At 42.8% G+C, this 23,851-nt stretch overlaps 1 protein-coding gene across 4 annotated transcripts in view; it reads right to left on the bottom strand.

Annotated features, from left to right (window-relative positions):
* The window catches only part of grin3ba (glutamate receptor, ionotropic, N-methyl-D-aspartate 3Ba), a 108,232-nt gene that overhangs the window by 20,163 nt on the left and 64,218 nt on the right, over positions 1-23,851 (bottom strand). For all 4 annotated transcript variants that reach the window (XM_034858879.1, XM_034858878.1, XM_034858877.1 and 1 more), the window contains exons 2-7: positions 12,679-13,379; positions 6,052-6,548; positions 4,736-5,007; positions 3,833-4,069; positions 727-873; positions 264-409 (exon numbers count right to left, since the gene is read on the bottom strand). In XM_034858879.1, coding sequence (XP_034714770.1) covers positions 264-409; positions 727-873; positions 3,833-4,069; positions 4,736-5,007; positions 6,052-6,548; positions 12,679-13,379 — 2,000 coding nt within the window. The remainder of the gene's footprint in view (positions 1-263; positions 410-726; positions 874-3,832; positions 4,070-4,735; positions 5,008-6,051; positions 6,549-12,678; positions 13,380-23,851) is intronic.

Consider the following 23,851-nt stretch of genomic DNA (forward strand, 5'->3'; position numbering starts at 1 on the left):
TAAGTGCACCATGTCGTGGGACCTTTAAAATTGCCTCCGATGGCTATAAATCTGCCACCTTTGCTCTTGTTTTCGGGAGGCAGAATTGTTATGCGCAGTGCGCATGAAAAACAAGTGCACAGAATACAGAAAACTGCAGATAACAGATGTAAAACATGACTGGATTGTTTGGGTCTGGATTGCATTTTCATGTGAGGTTTACATTTTTTGTTATCCCCCCCCCTAAATGTACATTATGTGCATGTATACGTCTTGCGTCTTACTTTAACATATGCACGCCCTCTGGGGTGGTTGGCTGGTTGAAGCGTCTCATGTATTCGTGCATCTCTGGGAAGCTCTTCTTCATGTAATCCTCAGCGCTGCTCTCCCTCACCGTCCCAAAACGGAAGCCCATGGATGGATGGTGCAGCTGAGAAAACACAGGAAGAGATGAGAGGAAGAGAGGATGGAGATAGTGGTGGTGGTGGTGGTGATAGAGAGAGAGAACAAGAGAGGGGGGGGGGAATGTCATGATGGGGCTCATATCAACACTGTATCCCCGAATTCCCCACAGGGTTTACGTACAGGGATATGGAAAGTTATAATCCTTCACAAATAATTCTTCCCATTAGCCTGCCCTTGTGTAAGATTAGTTTGTGTGTTCATGTTGCTGTAGGTCTCTGTGTGTGCGTTTGGGGTGCTGACATGCATGCAGTCGCAAGTTTATGTCCTTGTATGCAGTCTAACCTTGTCGTCATGAATTCCTGAGACCTCCTCGAAGGTCTTCTCCCCGACCATGACCGCAGCTAGGTTGGCGGTGTAGCTAGACAGCACCAGTAAGCAGAAGATGGCCCAAAGGTTCATCAGGAAGCGCCCGGTCCAGCATTTAGGAGTCTGCAGAGTGGAGATGTATGCCAAGAGATATTTTTCTGTTTTGATTTGTTTTGCTTCTGTGTAATTAAAATAAAAAAAATAAGAAGCAAATTTCGACAATGAGTGAATCTAAAAATATCTCGGCTCAAAACTGAAAAATGTCACGACGTCAAGACAAAAATGAAACAGATTGACAACAAGCACCATGGAGTAGACTGAGGAAACAAAAAATGTGCAGGGGTTAAAATGATGAAATACAAAATATGTGAGGACAGGAACTTTCAGGTGTAAACGCAGAGCCTTCCCGAGGCTCTCAACCTCATCCCCCTGTCATGCTCATCTTCCATAAAAATCTAAATTTAACCCGGAGTAAGGGGTAATCACGCAAATCAAAACAGACCAAAAGAGACAATCTAACAAAGTGTGACTGTTTTTGAGGCACATCAGAAATATCTTTCCATGAAATTGCCTGCCTCAGGGAATGAATCCACCTGCACACTGTAATCATTTATTTATTCCACCAATTAAAATCCACTTAACTGAAGAAAAGAGATGAATTTCTAGTGTTTTAAAGGCTTGGGATTAATGAGACATTAATAATACGAACAAGGTTGTAACCCATTATTACGGAGGTGTTTGGTATGTTTTCAGTTCTTTGCATAATTAGTTTGGGAACTGAAAGGAGAGAGGGGAGGGGGGGGGATGCCATGCACACTATCAGCACAAACTATTCAGAAATGTTTTGGGGAGGAAATGTGGTCTAAGGGAAATGGTAAATAATCTTGTTTTGCACTTTGGTGCTTAGTTGACGATATAATGATCGGGTTTGACTAAAACAGGCTTCTCATTTCTGGTCTATAACTCTCAATTTTGTGAGCTGAAGTGAGATTTGATCAGTGATAGCTAGCTAGCCAGTTAAGCTAACATTTGTCCCATGAGTTGGTTAAAAACTCTGGATTAATGTTTCATGCAGACTTATTTTTAATAAGTGCTGCGGGACTTGAGCACCCACGGAAAATACTGAACACCAATGGAGCACCACCGTTTGCCGGACTGCCAGTAGGCTACATTCATTTAAAAGTAAGCATTGCAGTAGAGAGTAAGTAGAGCGTCTGTCATAGTGTGATTGATCATGTTGCCGTCATTCCCCTGCTCCATAAATAATTCCTAATTTCTGCTTTTCTAACTCAAACAATAGGTGTAATTTCGTATAAATGAGGTTTATTGACCATAAATTCCAAAAAATAACTGTAAAACCAAAGTTAATAAGTTAGTGTAACGTAGTGTTGAAAACGTAAACAAAAACCTTCAGAAAAAGTTGAAGTGTTAGCTAGTATCCAGGACCAGCTTCCACACAGAGGGAAAATACTACATTGTGAATCTTGAAGTCTTGAACAGATTTTCTTTGTAATCCCACGAAATAATGTAGTTAGTTAACTATGACCTCACCGGCGCTGGAAAAAACGCTGGCCTACAGGCCGTCAAGTGGTAATAAGCTAAGCTAGTAGCTGGAAACGCTAACAATTGCAGAGTTTTTTAGAGAAACACGTCATCCCTTGCACTTTTGCTTGCGTATTGGGCATCGGAAAGAACAAAAAAGTGTTTTTCCCCTTTGATTTAGTTGTTTTGAAGACTTTAAAAATGTACCACATTGTATTAAACCTGAACACTCCAATAAAGGTGACCCCAAAATAAACAAGCTATAATTAGCAGTTTAGCAATCGATTTCCTTGCCCACTGTTCCCCCCATAGCCTAAACAAACATGAGTCTTTGGCTCCGACCCAGCACACAAAGGTCCAGATTGTTGCTTAAGTGCATTTAAACAGGTCGCACAGCTGCTAATGGGCACAAGCTGTTAATTGACAAATTGCCAGTTGCCAGAATCAAACCTGTGACCTTTCAATTATGGTAAGGTCTTTCCAGTCACTTGGCCTGTATTCCACCCAAGTCGTGTGCACTGCTTCCTTTAGGGACAATGTTTGATTAAAGACATATGATGGCGTTCACACTCACTAAGAGGAGTTACAGGAATAATTTAAGCAAATGATGTTTCCAGATATTTTTTATGTGCTGCGTGAAAATTTGAAGAGCAAGCATAAGTTATCATAATGATGGATTTTGGTACAGTATGTTGCTGTTTAAAAAAACAAAGAATACAGAGGACAGTTTTTCATTTGCGTTTCATTTCCCTTTGACACCATCAGTCAAACCTGACAGGTTTCTGAAAAACGCTGTTACTGCAAAGGTACATTTAATCTACATATTTATACCAAAAAATGTAATCTTTGAAGGGCAATACATTGTTTTTCATCTTGCTACATATTTATTTTCCAATGGCCAGATTTGCCCAAGTCCGAGGATTTGACTTCCATTATCAAAACACTTGTCCCACACATTTCTGTCTCGTACTAACTGCCTGGCTCTCCACTTGCCCCTTTCCCCTTTCCCTTTTGCATCACCCTCTGTCTGCCCACCTCAATGTCATAATCATTATGATGCTATTCTTTGCATGCCCACTTACCATTTTAACCCTGTCTTGCCATCTTTCTGTCAATATCCTTACTACCTACAGTTCACAATTCACAGTGTGCACTCCCTCCACTGGCCCTCTTCCCCTTCTTGTTTTCAACTTTGTGTCTGACTACTTCGGCAAGTTAACCTCTACTCGCTCCTGCTTTTTCCAAATTCATCCATCTCCATCATCCTCGCCCTTAACTCCTTCAATCTCTGTCGGCCCACTTACCCTTTCCCCTCTCCCTCCCTGTATGTGCATTATACTCCCTGTACCTTTTCTTTCTACTTCATCACTGCCTACCTTCTTCACCTCTCACCTATCAATCTTTTCCCCTCCCTAGCGAATTCTATCATCTTTCCCCTCTAACTTCCTCTTTCAACTTGCCTTAACTGTTTTGTCCTCTTAATGACAATGCACATCTAATCATAATGCCTATTTATCACACAGAGGAGGGGCTACTTTACCTTGGTGGCGACAGTACGTCCAAACAGTATGGCGTAGCAGAGATTGAGGGCGGAGGAGTAGGAGAACACACGCAGCCTGTTCCTGCCATGAGGTGTCATGCCGAAGGGGCTGTTCCACTCGTACAAGGTGAGGAAGAGCGCGGTGAGATGGAGCGTGACAAAAATACCCACCCACATGGACCAGTGGAGAGGCCACATGAAGGCTCCGATGGGGGCTGCAGTGTCTCGGCTACGAACCTAGTAGGTCAAAAAGAAAGAAATGTGCAAAAAAAACAAAAACAGGTTTGATTCAGTCTCTCCCCCAGAATGACATTGTTGGTACCTTCTGCTAGATTGTGATTATAATTCAACCTCCAGTTTGTTAGATCCCATTAGTAAACTTCTCTCAAACAATCCTAGGCATAATTACTTAAAAGAAAAATTACATAAATTGTATTTATTTTGCGCTATTCCTTATTCTGTAAGGTCAATAAATCACTTTTTCAAATGGAACCATATTGGCAGATCACATTATGCATTGCAGTATGTCAGCCAAGGAGGGAAATGTTAACAAATCAAAGATTCACTGCAGCATGTTTAAGGACTCCGCTAATGCCTCTCAGACTCATTATACACTTTTAAACTACCTTCCATTTTGAACTTTTTAAAACTGTCCACTGAAAACTAATTATTCACAACTAATGATCCCGTGTTCCTCACCAGGAGACCGGGTGAGGGGGACATTAGGGTGACATTAAGTAGCTGCAGACCATATCGTCAACAGAAATAATGTCAGCCAGAGAGAGAGAGATTGACAAATCAAAGCTGACTCACTATACAGTAAATATTTCATGCTATGCCCCATTGCTTCTACAATCATTAAAATACAAACTCAAATCTAATGATGACTTAAAGCAGTTTTACCAGAATGCCCAGGCTGGTGGAGTAGAAGGGCGAGGTGAAATCGATGACCCTGCTCCTGGCAGAGTTGATGGAGAAAGAGGTGACAGCCATGTCAGCGGTTCCGCTCCGCAGGTCCCCGACCAGCCCCGTCCAGCGCCCCGTCCCGCTCAACGCTCCGTACTTCCCATCGCCGACGATGTAAAGGTCAAAGGTGAAACCCATGTCCTCGGCCAGTTTCTCCAACAAGTCGATGCAGTACCCGTAGCAGCACTTCCTCAGGTCCTCCGGTAGTTCTGACAGAAAAGAAGTGACAATAATGTGAAATTTGTCTGGATGGTTTGGAAGCAGGCGCAGCGCTTCTGGGAATTGGACTGTTGACAATAGATAATGAAAAATGTTGATGGACCCTCACAGCACACTAAACCTGGGATAGAAAAAAAACGTACAACCCTTGAACTATGTGTAGGAAAAAAGAAGAGTTGGTATATTGACAGGAAATCATTTTTACACAACCATTTGTGTTTTCTGGCCACATTTTTTGGAAACTCAGTCAATCAGATTTCAGCAGTATGCAAATTGCTCTTGGCAAAAAAGGTCTTTGTCCAAGAACAACTAGCATATTGAATTTTGTGAATTCATCCTCAGTACAAATTTCAATTAGCCATCTTTCATCATTTTAGCAAATCTGTTGATTGATCCACAGGAGAGTGGAGAATGGACCATTGTGGCCAAATCACTTTGGACATCACAAAAAAAGTGATAAAAAGTGTTTTTTATTTAGCTGTGACTTGCTTTTACTTTTGTCAGCAGACTGCAGACGGAAGATGGGTAATCGATATTTGTATTATAGATGAATTCATAAAATTAGAATTCCTAGTGATGGACAGGCTGCCTATATATGTTGCCAATAATTCTAGCCAGATATATAGTACCTGGTATTTCATTGACACGGCAGTTTTGATCTCTTATTGATTTAATGCCTTTGATCCTCTTCATTCTCTTCTTCATTCGTACCTGTTGAGCTGAGCCTTTGACATTCCATCTGGTATATTTTTGAGCTGGACTGACCAGCCATGATCCCTTATTGATTTTACTTCTAAAATCCACTCCAATCTAGAGGAAAAGCAGTAGATATGTGGTCCGTGACAGTAGGAGATCTATGCCAAGAGATCTAACAGTTTAAAAAAGAGAAGCTTCAAGTCTTCATAAAAAAGAATTGTGTGCCTTTTTCAACAAGTTGAAAAAATGTTTTGTTGACGGGTATCACAGGAGCTCTTCTGCACACCAGTGTCTCATCACTACAGCATTCGAAAGACAAATGCCAAAACATAACTCACCGTTCCCCTCCCAGTCTGCAACTGAAGTGTTTGGGTTGTGCAGCTGGTTGAAGATGCTCTGGATTAAGTCGGACCGGTTGGTTCTGGGATCCAGACAGAGCTGACCAGCTGGACACAATCCATCCTCATCCACCTCCCGCGTGAAGACAAACGGGTGTTCCACCAGTGTCACCACCCGCAGGCGGTGTCCCTCGACGGATTCTCCCGGCCTCCAGCGTCCTCCAGCGTTACTGTCCCCCTGGCCTTCCCCTCCCCTCACTCCTGCTCCAAGACCTTGTCCCTGGCTGCTCCCGAACCCTCCCACCAGTCCTAGGATCCCCCCTTCTAGCTCCAGCCGGCCTCGGGTCCACTGGCCTACAGTCACCCAGGCCGGCTGGCCAAGAGCACCCCTCTTCAGGCTCCACACGTGGAACAGCTGGGAGGTGAGGACTCGAGAGAGGCCGGCATCCACCTGGATCAGGCCTGTGGCCCCGGTGAAGGAAGTGTTGGAGAGGAACCTCAAGGGACACAGAGAGACAAACAGAAAAGTAAGTGAGAGACAACAAAGATCCATGCTGGTTTATTGCCGTTTAGAAATATAGTCTGCTGTAATACACAACACTTAAAAAAAGGGAAAAAGCAGGGAATGTTACAAACGATGGTCTAGACGGGTCTGGTCTGGTCGCGGAGCTTTAGCAAGTCTATTCATAGATGGGTAATTGCCTCTCCCAGAAAGTCATAATTAAAAGTTAATGTAGGGCAGTGAGGATCTCCTCCTATCTGCCAGTCCATACAGACAGTCATTGCCATTCATCTCATTCGCCTGCCGGCCCCGTGCTGGTCTTCACGACGGAATAAATTAGGAGGAGCAATCCCCGTTTCTACATAAATCTGCCCTGGCCTCTTGAACTATGCAGGGATTGTTAGCACACGTCTCAGCTTTTGATCATGCGGACATCCTCCGAGGATGTCTCAATGTGAAACCATTCAAGTACTGTTTGATCATGTCTTGATTAGTGGGGGATTGTCAGGAGGTCATTGCATATGGTAGGGGTGGTTGTTGAAATGTTAAAGTATGCAGGGATCACTGCATTCGGAAATGGGTGTTGAGCCGTGCGGGGACTGTTGATTATGTCTGGGTCAAGGCTGGAAATGGCAGGTTTTCCTTCCTGTTAATGGAAAAGGTTGGTAAAGCCATGGCACTTTCTCAGAGCAGAAAAATAGCTTTTCCCTTTTTATATTCTCTCTTTTTCTTTGTCTCCCTCTCTCATCTCAGAGTTATATGTTGAATTGATGAGCTGGAGAACCTTTTCCATTAAATATGAGATTCACAAAGGAAAACGAAAAGACTAAGTTGATCACGAGGGTCAATAAAGTTGCCTCCAAGGCCAGGCTGGGCTAAAGCATGTCTGCAATGCACAGAGAATGGTTCAACATGTGAATGTATGCACAATTGTATGCATTCTGCTGGCGCTTCTGTTCATTACATTGCAATTTACCTCATCAACACAATATCAATTCATGAGCCCATTCCATGCAAAATAACTGAGGAGCTGATTAAAAATGCCTTTGATTTGAAAGTCATTCCCATCTCATTCCACGTTAACTTATGTTTCCTCATCAGCAGCTCCCTCTGTCTCCGTGACCATAAAGCGGAAGTGCTAGCCTTGCCTTGAGCTGAAATCACTCATGGTAATAGCGCGGCTGAATCATCATATCCCATAGACAGCAGATTCATCAAGCCGATCCACTCCAGAATCATACAGTATACTGTAATGGCTGCGGCTGGCCACAAAAAATTAACCATAGGCTTCCCTTCACATCTCTTATGTGAGCAGAGAAGTGCAAAGCCCCTTTTTGTCCCGCAGTTTGTGACATTTCTGGATCCGTGCCCAGAGATAAGAGTGTGAGCTAGGATTGTGATATAATACAGAGATTAGAGCAGGGGAGTGAAAAAGACGGCACGCTTTTAAGCAGTGCCTTTTAGAGCTGGGTTCTGTTGTGTTGCATTGGTCCAGAGGCTGCATTTAAAAAATGACTGGATGTCGAAGCAGGTTGATAAGTCAGCCAAGTGGTGTCAGAGAGGGATGGTTTCCCCTCAATAACACCTGGCCCTAAATAAATGTCAGCAGAGTGGCCGGTGAATGATGACTCTATAAAAGGGAGTCCCAGGCATGTGTCTCACTCCCATATCACTCCATCTCCTTTACTTTGGCGGAAAGTTTACTTTGTATGTCTGGGATGATATGGATCTTGCTTGTTTCAATGGTTTTAATCTCCTCAGGAGAGATGGAATCTGCGTGGCAGCTGTGTCGAGTGAGATGGCACTGAGTGGCAGATCTCACTCTGATAACAACAAGCCTCCATCTATTTCCCTCCCATCTCTCCGTTTTAATCCCCTCCCTCACATCCTTTTCCTACACAAGCTTCTTCTTCCTTTTCTTTGATTGTATTTACTGTTTTCCTTTTGCTGTTTCCTACTTCCCCTGTCTTTCATCCATGATCTATCTGTTCGTCTTTGACTACTTTCTTCTTTCTGTTCAATGTATTTTTGGAAATAATCACCCAAAAACAACATCAAAAGTGGCTAGTTTCTCATATTTTTACTGTGGCCTTATCCTCACTGGTCCAGTGCTTTGAATCAGAAACAGTAACATTGTGCAGCTTTTGCTCCTGCCCTCCCTCACATCTTCCTCTCTTGCTTATATCTCCAGACATCCTCTCTCCCTCCCTGCCTTCCTCACTGTCCCTTGGGCATTGAGCTGTTAATTGCCTTTTCCACGTGGAAGTCTCTCACTTCCTTCAGCTTTCTTAGTGCTCCCAGGAGCAATGGCATTGTCTAGCTGTTGCAGCGCAGGGATAAGAATCAGGGAGTACGCTGGAGGGCATGGAGTCTAACTGGACTGCATAACCTGTTTTATCAGTCTCTCATAGGCCAGAAACAAAGGTCACTGACACTATATTGTGGAGGACATATTATAAAGAGTTTATTCTGCTAGTCTAGACTACATCCTAATTGGCCTGCCACAGAAAGATTGGGACTTTCCCTGGTGTCCTGATGAAGTTTGAGTCTATTCAAACGCATAACTTCTTGTTTTTTCTTATTGTACAGCAACACTCACAGCTCTTTAAGACTTTAGTTAGGCACAGTGGTGTAACGTCAGCACTTTAATATGCAATCACAAGAACAATGTTAATGTACTGATGTAACCCACACCATGACTATAGTTTAGCTTGTGAGCTTGCTAAGATGGGGCAATTACCCCTAAAGATAAAGCGCAATTTAGTCTGTATAAAATATAATTAAAAGGGAGTCTTTGCCGATTTTGTACTGCCTCTGCATCATCTGGCTGACTTTTGCTGGAAGGTTAGTGGGAAGCTCCGTGGCTGGGCGCGGTTCATCTGGATGTACTGCCTGCTCGGGAGTTGAAAATCAAAAAGTTTCTTTTGCAGGCATTTTGTTTTGGGCAAATTACAATTTTAACCTGATGATGGTGCTACATAGAAAGTGAAGGGAACATTGACACCACTATATTTATCCACATTGGTACATTGGTACATGAATACCAAAGTTCATGGCAATCCAACCAATAGTTGTTAGACATTTCTCTTAAAAACTGCAAATGTCATCCTCATGTTACCACTAGAGGGAAAAGTCATTGGATTACCAAATAGTAGGCTTCATCTTCTAGGGACCATGGACGTCTGTACAAAATACAAAATCAATCCATCTAATAGTTGCTGAAATATTTCAGTCTGGACCAAGGTGGTGGACTGACTGTGTTTGCTATCCATAAATTTGCTGCTAGCGTGGCAAAAAGTGAGCAATTTAATCACATTAAACCTAATCAACTTGTTTTAATTCTAATAATGAATGTCCAATAAAATTGCTTTGGAAGCCAACAACTCCCCCTCTACTTGTTTTAGCCTCTGGCCCTCCATGCCAAATTGTTTTGGCATCCCAGTGCACAACTTAAGTGCAGAAGGAGGGAACGCTGTGAGAATCCAGCTTGTGATTATGTGGGTGGTGTTGATGATCACTCTCAGCTGGCAGGCATCGTGTGTGTTCAATATTTGCTGTGGGCCCAGCTCACACTACAAATCCTCCTCTCACCAGCTACCACGTGACCACAGTTGTTGGATACATGCTGTTTTATCCTTTGCACCGTTATAAAATATCCATGTCAACTGGCAATGCAAATACACTTAATTTATGTTTGGAGTGAGTTTATGGCATAGGGCTTCAGTGCATCTCTATCAGCCACATAAGAGGGGTTGTAATGTATGTGAGTACAAGTTGTTTCTTCTTCTGCTGTGTACACATATGAGGATTTAGTTCTTCTGCTTTGAGTGAAAACATCTATAGTTTAATATTTATTTCAATATGCTTTTTCACTGCGTGTGTGCGTATGCATTATCGCAGACAGCACCTTGACGGAACCCTGTAAAATGCTGCCAGAGGCCCTTTTAAAGGCTGCAAGGATTGAAGCAGCAGCAACAGCGAAGAGGAACATATAAACCTCTGTGGTGTCAGTCTGTGAATCTGTATGCCATAAAGACCTCCTCCCCAACCCGAGTATGACAGCACTATTCAGAAAGAGCCACCCCCGTGGTGCAGAGGACAGACAAGGGCAATAACCGGAGCGTACAGTACCACCAGTGGAGCCAACAACTCCTCCTCACATAAAATGCCAGATCAGTCAGTCAGAAAGCTAACGAGCTTACAGACATTTAGGAGCAGTTTCATTGCAGTTTGTCAGTATTTTACATGTATCATTTGAGGATTTACATAAGGGATGCGCAATTAATTGTATCAAAATCGCAATATGGATTGGTGCAATATTCAAATCGCACAATATGCAATATTGCAATAAGTGTCAAAGCATTCGGAATGAGGTGCTGCAGGGACTTCCCAGCCTACAAATCGTATCCTACAGACAAAAGAAAAAACTCTTTGTAGGATATTCGGGCGTAACAAATATCCCACTATGATAGGTTTATTTTTGATATTTTCAATGAAAATGAGAATAATGACACAAAAATGATCATTCCCTCAAATATCTTGAATCATATCGCAATATCAGTTAAACCAATTGCAACTAGATATTTTCCTCATATCGTGCAGCCCTAGTTTTACATACATCATTTAGTGATATACATTTGGAACCTCAGCTAACCTTTTTTTATGCCCATGAGGTATTTAAGAAAAAAACAGTAGGCCTGCAGGGGTTAAGGATAGTAATTGAAGTCCAATCCTGACAAGACCACTCCTAATCCTACTGTATGTCGCCTAAAGCAATATATGTCATTTTTGGAAGGAATACATTTATCCATCGACCCCTCTGCTGACGTTTTCTTGAACAAATCTGTACCAGCTGCAGGGTACTGCTCTAGAACTGGCCTTGCCACTGGCCTTTATCTAAAGGTGCCATCAAAAGAATTTCCAGGGGTAACAGAAACTCTACTGGAAATAGATGTCTCTGGATTTCTTTTTGTACATTTTCAATATTGTAGTGGGCAGATATCTCAAGCTGTCACAGCTCACAACTACGGCTGAGTCATCGGGCATCGAGATCCTGCACAAGCTATTTTTTACAAAAGTAGAGGGGTCTAGTACACGTTAGGTGTCTCTCTTTCACAGGTCTAGATGTCTAGATGAGATGATACAAAGTGACCACACTGTCAAAAACACACACAGCAAGCGGGAAGACCTGTAAACTCAGCACTCGGTACGTTACCCAGTACAATAATAATATGGAAAAAACGTGCAGTTGTAACATAAAGGCCCCTATTTTGGTGAATGGTGCAGGTCCATTTAAGGCGTGTCCAAATCCACTTATGCTAGATTGACGGCGGAAAAAGGGGTCCAGGCGCCTGGTTGAAAAGGGGTGCACTTAGTGTCTCCATTAATTCATAGGTGTGTTTTGAGCGTAACATTCAATAAACCAATCGGAGTGTCATCTCCCAATCCCTTTAATAACCAGGCACGTTTGTGCCTTGGCGCATTGCTATTATGATGGTGGATTTTCACCATAATATCTTTTGCATGTGTGTGTGGTGCTGCGCTGCCCTGTGTGTGTGTAAAAAGCATGGTGTGCACGGGCCGGGCATAAGCCTAGGCACACTTTAATAATGCGCTGATAAAATAACAATGAAATGTTGAGCTATAGACTTTAGACCAGGTTTTTATTGGCCAATGGCACGATCACTTCCTGCTGCCTCAAGATAACAATACGCTAAGAATTCACCCAAACACACCTCACTGTGAGAGCTGCACGCCCATGGGTGCAAAGATGGGCGCAGGTGTATTTGCTATTGAAATAATGTGGGGACTGGGCGGTCTTAAAATGGCAAAGACACTTGCGTCAGGCTTTGCGCAGCACTGTTCCGGGTACAAGATAAGGCCCAAGGCAGTGCATACATCCCAAATTTAACTAAGCAGAAATTGAGAACACTAATGTAGGGGGGCACCGTCACATAAGTAACCATATACAATTTAACTTTCTTCATTATGCAAAATATACAATAGTTTTAACCAAATGAGTATTTGAACGCACTTTACCCGGCAAACTGTAGCTAGATACATCCATTTTTTTGTAATTCAACCTGTATAACTGGTGTGTAAATATACTGTGTGTGTACATTTACCTGGCCAGATATTGTCCGGAGGAGGGCACCTCTTGTTGGTTTGGTTTGTCGTAACAATTCACCATGTTTGGATTCAGCGCCAGGTCCGGACTCACCATGGTCGCCGCAGTGACCGCGCGGCCAATCAACTGCAAAGCATCCCGGATATAGAAGCTGATTGGCTTGCGGCCCACCTCCCCATAGGCTAACAGTCCAAGGGGACCTCCCAGAGTGTGGAGCGAATCTGGAGACAAGGGATATCCCATGATCCACTGCAGCGCTGGTAGTAATGGGGCGAGGCGCTGAGCGGCCCGCAGGATGGAGGAGAGGCACTCGGGGTCAGATCCCAGGAGGAGAACGGAGGAGATAGGAGAGGGGGAGCGAAGGAAACGGGTGGAGAGGATCTTCAAAGCCTCATCTTCCCTCTGATCCTCTTTCTTTTCTTCCCTGGTCTCCCCCCTTCTATCCGTGCCCCCGGAGATGAGGGTCATGTTGATGATATCCCACAAATGCCAGTTAGAACCGCTGTGCATCTGCAGGTGAGATAGCAACCCTTCACCCCATTCCTCCCAACCGGGGCAGAGCACAGCTGCTCCTCCCCAGCTGCTTTCCCCCCGGCTTCCTCTGTCCCTGTCCCCTTCTCTCCCCTGCAGGACCGCCAGCAGCAGGCTGCCTAAGGTTGATGGAGGCACACGGGCTGACATCTGCAGGTGGAATCGGTTCTATCAAAGAGGACAGGAAGGAGAATATGGAAGTCAAAAGAACAAAAAAAAAGCAGGGGGCACAATGAGAGACAAAAAAGAAGTTAGAAAATTGATAGAAAATGATAGAGGAGCGAACAAAAAGGGAGAGAAAAAAAGGCAGAAGAGAAAACAAGAACAAAACAGAGATTAATAGATACAGCCAAACCCCAACACCTCAGGGCTGAATAACATAAAATCACATTAAACGCAGCTTTTATGAGCGCCTGAGTACTGCAAAAAAAATAATCCCTGTTGCTGCAGTAATTCACCACAACGCTGATCAGAAACAATCAGTCACATTTGTTCATTATCTCGCACTCTGAATGAGAAGAGCCGCGCCGATACAAACAAGGAGTCAATGATTCGCGTCTAATCGGCAACATCACAGTTGGCTTGGCAAGACAACAGTAGCATCCACAGTTCATCCAGAAGCCCGCATTCCCAAACCCCACTGAAAACACTGGCTTGTTTCATACTGTTCCAAAATGGATAACACTGTTGTCCTTGAATGCAGCTCACAGATGGACCTTCCCCCTCCTTCCTTTGGGGCTTCTATCCATTTGTCATCCTATCAGTGCTCCAGGCAAGGTTGAGGCGTGAGACTGCTTTAATATAGAGAGTCCAAAGTTAGGCTTAACGTGGCTTAAGATTTGCACCACCTCTTTGAACTGAGATGATAGGTAGGCACAGCACACTATGCTCATAAACACCCTCTGGCAAAAATGCCTATACACTTTCATGGATCTTTATAACAAATGCAAATGAGCACACAAGCATGCACACATGCGTGCACACATAAGATTCCAGGTTACAAAGCACAACACACTGGATTTAAGTAATATACCCCAACACACACACATTTTGATAAAGAAGAAAAGATACACATTTTCTGACACAGCCAGACATCCAAAAGTACGCAAAAAATACACCAATATATTCACACAAACATATTTACACACACAACGCACGCACATGCACACACACACAATTAAATCCGTCCATATACTAAAACAATCCATCCAGGTACATACAGTATGTGTAGAGAAACTTCTGCAATGCACACTTGCACTCATGTGTGTCTGAAGATGGAACATCTAAACCCAACCCACACACATTCATTCAAATGGAAATATCCCACCGGGGAGTACAAGATAAACAGAGGGACCCTCTGCTGAAAGTCCTTGAGCCCCTTAAGAGAATAAGAAGAAAAACTTCTCATTTGAGTGAAGTCTACAAAGACACGGATGAATTAATGCAGCGTTATGTGTTTATCCTCCTGAGAGAGGCTAGGAGTGTGTGTGAGGGGACATGTGAAATAAGCCACTTCATTTGAACTCAATGGGGGGCCAGGAAAATAGCCATGGAGGGTGGGTGGGTTTTTTTTGTCCTGAGATGGCAGTGGGTGGTACAGAGGACTAGACATGGGATGGAGGTGCCTGCTACAGGTGTGAGGCTCATCCCAAATATAACTGCCAGGAATGAAACTAACATCATGCAGATTTTGTCAAAGGACCACACGAGCCCAAAATGTGACCAAAGAAGATCAAACCAGAGCCTTAAGGCAGCTGGAGGAATTACCATGTAGATCCACATCTGCTTTTATTCTAAGTTCTTCTAGGTAAAATCCATCTATGGCATCTATCATTTAAATATTTATATATTGCCAAATGTTATTGTATAACTATGTTAGGTTGCTGAATAAAGTATGCTTAAAACATGAAAAAAGCAACAAAAATGAGACATTTTGACACGTCTAAACAGCGGATGAAAAAAAAAAGTGTGTAAATCACACTCCGAATAAATACAGCTAGTTAGAAAACCACAGACGGAAACTTAGAAAATATATCATTGTCAAATTAACTGTAATAATGATCAATTGCAGTACATCCCACAGCTGTGTCAGCTGTTTTGTACCAGTGTTATTATTTCTCTTGCACTGACAGTTACTGCTAACTTGGTTCACTTTTAGAGACATGCTTTTACAATATTTATTTACATTAGAGGCGTTCAGCCGACGCTTTTATCCAAAACGACGTGCATTGAGCCCAACGATAGATTTACTTCAAGAGTGTGTAGAATAATAACAAGAGCCACCCGCAGCATTATGGAAGTTTTATTTATAGTTGCTGCTGTTAGGACAGAAAGCAAATTAGAGTGAATGGAGGAGGCAGATATGGGAGCTGTGATGCGATTCTAAAGAGATAAGGTGATGTGAAGCTTTTCTTAAAGGCATGAGTTCCAGCCCATAAGATGGGAAAGCGCTCTGCTGTTTGGACTGGAAGAGGAAGGACTTATTCAGAAATTCTGTAGGCAGTCGAACCTGACAAGCACCAAAGTGGATGAAACTTTTTAAACAAGCACATAACTGGAGTTATTGCCTATGATCACTCCAGTCCCTTCTTGAATGCGTTTGAATTCTTTTGGCATTAATTACAGTGATATATTAGAGCAATAACTCCCAAAAGAACATTTTCTGCTGAATGCTTATAGGTACAAATGTGATGTACCAACAGTACTTACTAAAAAAAGTCTTCTTCAAAGTAATGTACATTTATAATACAAAACAGCATGACATATGAAAGTTCCCTAAAATGTTTTGTGGTAAACACAAACAGCGCTGTGCATGAACATTCCCAGAATACATCAGCCCTAGGTGTGGTTTTAACATGTTTTAGGTTTAGCATTTTTATTATTTCACCTTTATTTCACCAGGTTAGTCTCATTGAGATATAAAATCAAGTGTATTTGGTCCTTTGTAGCAACAAGGGATTTGGCAACACTGTCGGCTCTGGTAAAACAAGGCTTCTTTGCAGTGAAGCATACATATCTGGTATATGACAAGAAGACCTGATTTAGACATAACTGACTGAACACAGTTTGGGCTGACTACAGTGGGCCACTTCTTGAGCCGCTGGTGCCAACCTATGGTTAGCCCCAAACGGCCTAGCGCCAGCCAGCCTCTATTTCTGTCCCTGAATCAATACACACTATTCCTCTTACACACATACACACGGGCGCACTTTACGTTATTTATGAAAACTTTTAAAGAACCGATTCTTGGCCACTCATTCTTAAACCAACTAAAATCTTTTTTATTTGAACAATGACAACATCCTACATTTATCATCTTAAAGTATTTCAGTTTAATAAGAACAATGAAATCCCTGTCAGTCATCACTCCAGCCTAATCCCGCCTGTCTTAAAATAAGCTGGCAGCATCAGGGTTTATCCCTGGGACACACTATCGTATTTGTGTATAATGTATGCGTATATGCATGCATACTTCTGCGATTGCTAATGATTGCTATCTTCAAGTCCACGGAGGCAGACCGCATGATAATTTGTCTTTGTTTTTGACATGCTGTGCTGCTGCCTCGGGTCAGGGCCAACTTTGGCTGTTACAGTTATCAGACTTTTTGAATTTAAAAAGTCAAACCTGGGTCGAGTTTTGCTCTCTAGAGGAATGCAGTTGGGATTTCTTTACGACGTCACAGTCTAGACGAGATAAAAAGGTGGCTGTACTGTCTGTAACAAAAAAGTTTGCAGAATATTGACAGTTTATTCGGAAACGCAGACACATGTCTATGATTTGTCGGTATTCTATTTTTCATTGTTAAGGGACCAGAGGGACACAAGGTGCGGTCTCAGGTCCTGCTCTACTGCTCAGGTCAATCAAGATCCTGGTTGCTCTTTTTTTTTTTTTTTTAAGTACGCAAGTCTTTTTCAGTCTTAGTTAGGAATGCAATGGATGTTTTATCTAAGCAGTGACCCATTTTCAACCTGTTAGGACCTCCAGTGTGTGTGCGTGTGTGTGTGTTTTTGTGTGCATGCTCTTATCTTTTTTTTTCTTCTCAGGTAAAAGCACCATCCTTAAGAACAAGCTTATAAAGACTCAGGATGCCAAATAAGCACAGCTAAAAGGAATGTCAGCATTATTCTGGTGTAAAGTATAAAATCCATACTTACACATGTGCAAATTAGGAGCCCAGAACTGAACCTTTGCTTCTTCATAACAAATCCGGAGTATTGTTTGATGCGCTTGCCTAAACATTTTCAGGTCTTAAAAAAAACTGAATGTGTGCAAATACATGCTCTGACACCCGCACACACACACAGCAGACAGGCACACATGCAGCAGGCACCGGTGCAAGTACACACAAATACAGTGCACACACGCTACGGTTTGAATACTCGTGCATAAACCCAGAGGGATCTGTGGGCAATGTGGAGTAAGCAAACCGACAGGAGTGCGTTGAATCAAAACAGGTGGGAGCAGCTCCCAGTTCCTAAGCTCATTCCTTATTTAGGCCTCCATAAGAGAAGTATCAACACTTGGAAGGTGTGCAACCAAACGCGCAATGCCAAAAGTACGAAGAAGAAAAAAAGACTTCCCTTTAAATAGAAGAGGGAACAGAAGAAACAACCTGCAGTTTCAGAGCTTATTAGAAAGTAAAAGTTCGAGCAAAACAACAACCAGGTGGGACTTGTGGATAGATAGATTGATAGATAGATAGATAGATAGATAGATAGATAGAACATTTACTTCCATTATACAAGTGTGTAATGAAACTTAGTCTGGCTTTCTTCTAGGAGGGGAACTAAAACACACACACACAAACACGTTTGTGTGTGTTTATACAGTACATACACACACACACACACACACACACACACACACACACTGTGTGTGTATATATATATATATATATATATATATATATATATATATATATATATATATATATATATATATATATATATATATATATATATATATATATATATATATATATATATATATATATATATATATATATATATATATATATATATACATATACACACACACACATATACACACACACATATATACACATATATATATATATATGTCAAAACATTTAAAATAAATAATCTGTTATACAAAAGGACAAGAGCATCAGCATCACTACAACTAAATTTAAAGTGCATTCAGTGCATACTGATACCATTGGATAATTGTCTGTGTGCTTTGGAGGGTTTTGGTAGTTGAAGAAAGCTTAAAAAGGCCCAAGATGTAAGATGAAGATCTGAAAAATGCTCTTGTCCTTCTTCCACAGCTTCAGGCTGGGGATGCGTTTAACTCACTGCAGCTTAACTTATTTTCAAAGCTCACTGCACTGTAGCCTCGTTCGGGCTTAGCATCACACTCATGAATCGTTTGCATGGAGCAAAGCATCATCGTAGCCAGCAAAGGCATGCTTCGAGTTGTCCTCACGGTTGCATCCAACAGTGTGGACCTCTGTCTAAGCCCCTGAATGGCTGCTTAGCTTCCTGTTCTGTTCAGAAATAAAAGCTCACGGTCAGGGCAGCGCTCCAAACGAGAACACTTCACTGAACACATTAATGTTTCACCAGGTGAGTTGGCTGTGTGTTGGGAGGATGGACGCAGAGATAGGAAGAGAGAGACGGAGGGAGATCAGTGTGTGAATGTGAATATATGTTTGAGATGAAAGATGGGAAAGAATTTGATATGCAGTTTAATATCCGTATTTGTGAAAGGAGGCAAAAGGTGATGGTTTGCATCTGAATGTGTAGCCGAGAGGAGCAAAGAGAGACCGTGATGGTAGTGTGCCTCGAGGAAAAGAAATATTTTCTCAGCGGGCTGCGAGTCTCACATTTCAAACACCTGAGATGAAAACTGTGCCTATCGAAACCTGAATGCCAGACTAAAATGTCAGAGCAGATGTGGGCTCACATACATGTGTGAAATAATCTAAATCCAAGTAATGTGATTTACCTGCAGTTCAGGAATGCATCATACACTTGCATTGGCTCACACATTATGAATAAAAGAAACTGTTGCACTTGTGTAATTTTGTCTGACTTTCTCTCACAGTCCAAATAAACAGCTGTGATTGAATAAGGCCAGCCCGAGTTGTTTGCATAGTTAATGAAGCAACGCTGAGCAGCGCTCTTTAGTTGACCAGACGGTGGCTAACCGAGCTGTTTGCCATGCTGTTGTGTAATTGTATGCAAATAGCATTGTTTAATTTCCTTACATCTCCTGGCGCTGAGTGTAATATGGGTGACTTTAATCTTTCTCAGCCATGCTGCCTAGGACTGAAGCTTAGCTTTGTGGGGGAAAGAGGCTGCAGCTGTTAGACACATGTGCAGCTTAGGCACACACACACACACACACACACACACACACACACACACACACACACACACACACACACACACACACACACACACACACAATTACGTACTTACACATGCATAAAAATGTGCCACACACTGGCACATGCACGATAAACACAACTGTGAAGCAATCAGCCACTTAACACAGCAAATGACTATGGTTATCTGAGCATAACAGCCTGTTGGCTAAGAGAAACAGAGTGATAAGCAGTAAGATACACACTATGAGGCCCCACCACAGGACTGGCCAAAGATTGAAAAAGGGCCTAATTCTTGTTTCCCAGTTAACCGTTGATGGGGATGAAGCCATGTCTCTCTGATTGTCAATGCTAAATTGCTGTACATATGCAAATACCTTGACTCGATCCAGTGTCTCCCACTATCTCCCATTTAGTGATTGAGTGGGAAAAAGCTTTTGGAGATTGAAGCCTATGGGGGAGCGTGACGAAACAGTAGGCGAAAAAAACACAAAGCACACTAGGTATTAGGTTAGAGGTAAGAGGTTGCTCGTCGCTTAGGCTACTCGTAGATGTGACAATTTGGTGACTGCTGGAAGTACGAGCGTGTTAAGTCCATTAAAAATAAGGATCTTTTTAGTTTCCCTGGTGCTGTGGCAGGTTGGGAAGGGGGGGGTGGGGGGGGGGGGGGGATATACAGTAAATCGTAAAAACACCATTGTAGTCCTGAGTGATTGTGGGAAAAGCCATAAGATTTGACGGGCCGTGTCTCCTCTGTTCCTCCAGGCTCTGAGTTTATGGGGATCATTCCGAATGGGAGAAAAGGCTCAGAGAAAATGGGATTCGCTCATTTTTTACATCAACGTCAAACCAACCGTAATCAAAGTGGATGCGTTTGTGTAGTCGTGTGAGTAAAAACATGCAATTGTGTACGCGTATACAACGTATTTGTCTGTTCATGAGTGTGAGAGTGTCTGAAAGATTATTTGTGTGCTGCGTGTGTGTAAATGTGAATGCCTGTGATTTACAAGCCATTTGTTGGAATATTGTTCTCAGCGTGGCTTCAAATTAATTTGAATGATCAAGACGCAGCACGCACCAGCATTTTCCTGCCTGGAGCATTGTAAGCTACAGTAGAACATAGAGAACCACCCACCTACCCACTCACAGACACACACCCACACACCCACAAACCTTTGTGCTTTGGACTTTGTACATTACCCATAAAGAAGTTTTTGCTACACAATGTGAAATCATACAGTTTAATCAAATGGCAACCCAGAGGGAATTAATTAAATAGAAATGCATATCAAAGCATCCCTGTTACTCGGTAGTGTAAGGTAAATTATCTAATCCAATGCAAAGTGTTCACTTTCCTTATTAGTTGACTTCTTATTCAATGAGACTCCACGGGGCCCGCAAATTTCCCAATGTCATTAATAATAATCAGATAGAGAAAACAGCAGGGGGACTGAATGTGCTGTTCTGGACTGGTTAGTCAGGTCTCCAGTCAGCCAATGTTAGTGCTGAGTGTACTGCTAGCATTGGTAAAGGCTGTCATCTCAGCACGCTGCATCGGCACCTCTTTTGTCAGGAGATCCTTTGATCCCCTCAGTTGCACAGATACGGGCCCACAGCAGGAATATGCTGAGTGGATTCATGTATCATCCTCTCCCCTACATACAGCCTCTGGCCCTCTCACTATTTATGATCATAATAGCTGCCGTTATTTATTAAAAGAGAGCGATTGTTGTCCTTGCTCTATAGACAATGTTGTTTTCCCTGCCGGAGAGAATAATATTTGTCCTTTTGGTGTGGCCCTGCGTGTGATATGAGGCGGCGTACTGAATGTGATGGTGATTGATTCCAGTGTTGAGCAATGGAGAGAGGTACAGCGGAAGGCTAATCTGAGTTATGATTGCCGCTGTAATCGCATTTTCTACCCTGACTCATCCATCCACTCTACAGTAGCGAATACATGCCATATTCTGATTATGCCGCACATCTGTCAATAACAAGTACTGCACGATAGAGCGGCAACGTGGGCCTGTTCCATCTCAAACACCTTCCGCTGGTTTTCCATCACCCCAATTTTCTAGATCATTTCTCTCGCTCTACCTTCCACACCACCCAGTTTTATATTCCTCTCTCGCTGTCTTGCTAACCTGCTGGAGATGGCGTCAAGCATTTGCAGTAATCATGCCGTCATGTTGGGGGTAAAATAAGCCGTTTTTGGATGGGGCAGAGGCTGTCAGGGTAGAAAATGGCCTCTCTGCTGGGTTGTAATTCGACCAGCTGGCAGCTAGACCAATGAGACTGCAACATTATTTAGTTACCTTGAGAATGATACCAACAGGTCCTCGAGTACAGACGCAGAGTGGTGTGATGTTATTAAAAGTCAGCCCACGGGGAGCCTAGCTGCAAACAGAAAAAAACGTCAGGGGGGACACATTTATTCACAACACCCCAGTGGTGAAAGCGCGTCATCCCAGTAATGAGGTGCCTAGAGCTTTGGGCACTGGCTGCGTGCCTGAGTACATGTGGCATTTCTTTAGAGTGTGCGTTTGTTTTGGTGAGCGTGTCTGCTCAGATGTGTGACCGAACAACTTCCTAATGGAAAAGAGTCCGGTCGTGTTGAATACTTAATCTCAAACCAGACTTCCCAGGAGTGTTATAATACACCTAGAGAGATGGAAGTCATTTAGGGGCAGTGTGTTTTGTAAAAGGAGTGTGTTTTGGGGCAAGGATGTGTGGGTGTAAGGGGGGGGGGTTGTGGGTTGTGTCGGTTCCAGGATGGATGGCCTCGCGGTGAGTAAATGACCTGCCTTGATCAGCAGAGCTCTCCACCCAGACTCCCTGATATCCCCTTTCATCCATCTCTATAAGAGAGAGATGACGGAGAGATGGAGAGCCAGACAGAGAGAGAAAGAGAGAGAGAGAGAGAGAGAGAGAGAGAGACAGAAGAAATGCATATGCACAGAAGAGAGTGAACTATTTCAAGTGCAAGTGGGAGCATAAAAGGGGCTAATTAGAGACGAAGGAAAGAAATTTAGGAGCAAGCGTGACAGGGACAGAAGAAGTGAACAAAAAGACTATTAGACTCCAATCTGAATCTGGGGTATTATGTATGACAAACAGCACCCCGTTCACGCCAGAAGTGCCTCTCTAATGTGACTGAGTTCCAGTCGATTGAGGGGCCATTTGGGGTGAGTTGATTTGGGGCACAGATGAACATGTCGTCTGGCCTTCTGGTGAGGAAATGAGCAGAATATGTACAATTTAAAAGCTTCATTTCAAAGTGGAGTATCAACCGTGTAGAGAGAGAAAAATAAGAAGAAGCTTACTCTGAAAATGTCCCCAGGCATCAACGTGAGGCACAGTTTAGACTATTATAAACATGAGTCATCTGAATACCTTTTAGCAAATTGTTTTGTGTGCTAGATGTATACATAGCATTTTGTAAGGTAATGACATCCAGCCGTAAAATGTCCTTGTGGCGTGCTCTTGCGGTACCAACCCAATCCGCTGCCCCCCGTACCCCACCCACCCTCAGGGGAATTGCTTTAAGATTTCTGATTTGTTCTCAGCGTCATCTTTGGTTTTCAGTAAAAGGCTTGAGAAAATGGCTCAGAAAGTAATTTTAAAAAGGACATGAGCGCTGTATTAGAAAAGCGGGGACAAGGACATGGATACAGATACAGATGCCGATAGAAACACTTTCAAGCAGTACAGCTGCACTGAGAAGGAACCTTAAAGTAAAATTCACTCCTATTATATGAAAGTTGAGTCTTATTTTGTTGGTTTTGCCCATCATTTCTGTCAGTAATACAATTTTACTGTCAAAAGTAATGGCTGGTATCTGGGAACACATTAGTCTCGCATTGCCAGACTTGTTTTCAACGGCGCTGTGAAGTAACATCTGCCTACACCACAGATATGTTCTAGGATAGGAGGAAAAAACACTTTGGGGTTGTTTGCATTTCTTTAAACCAATCACAATCATCTTGGGCGGCTACAGCACCAGTGACTCTGCTAAATAGTGTCAGGCAGGGACTTGTTTTGGTGAAGCATTTGCGCCATGATAAAACAAAATGCCCCATACAATGTTAAATGAAGTTAACTAGTCACACAATAAAGTAATGTAAGCTATAAGCTGGATACTTGGTTAAACTTCATTTGATCTTACCAGCGATCTTATCGCCGTATGTAGTTTGTCCACACCAATCCTTCCCATTCTTCAAACTGATTCCCCAAAAGAACAAAGCAACACTGCCTTATTTCCCAATCCAAATTTTCTTCAAAACTTGCCAT

This window comes from Etheostoma cragini, chromosome 20 (genome assembly GCF_013103735.1).
Source record: "Etheostoma cragini isolate CJK2018 chromosome 20, CSU_Ecrag_1.0, whole genome shotgun sequence".
In the NCBI taxonomy this organism is placed as follows: domain Eukaryota; kingdom Metazoa; phylum Chordata; class Actinopteri; order Perciformes; family Percidae; genus Etheostoma; species Etheostoma cragini.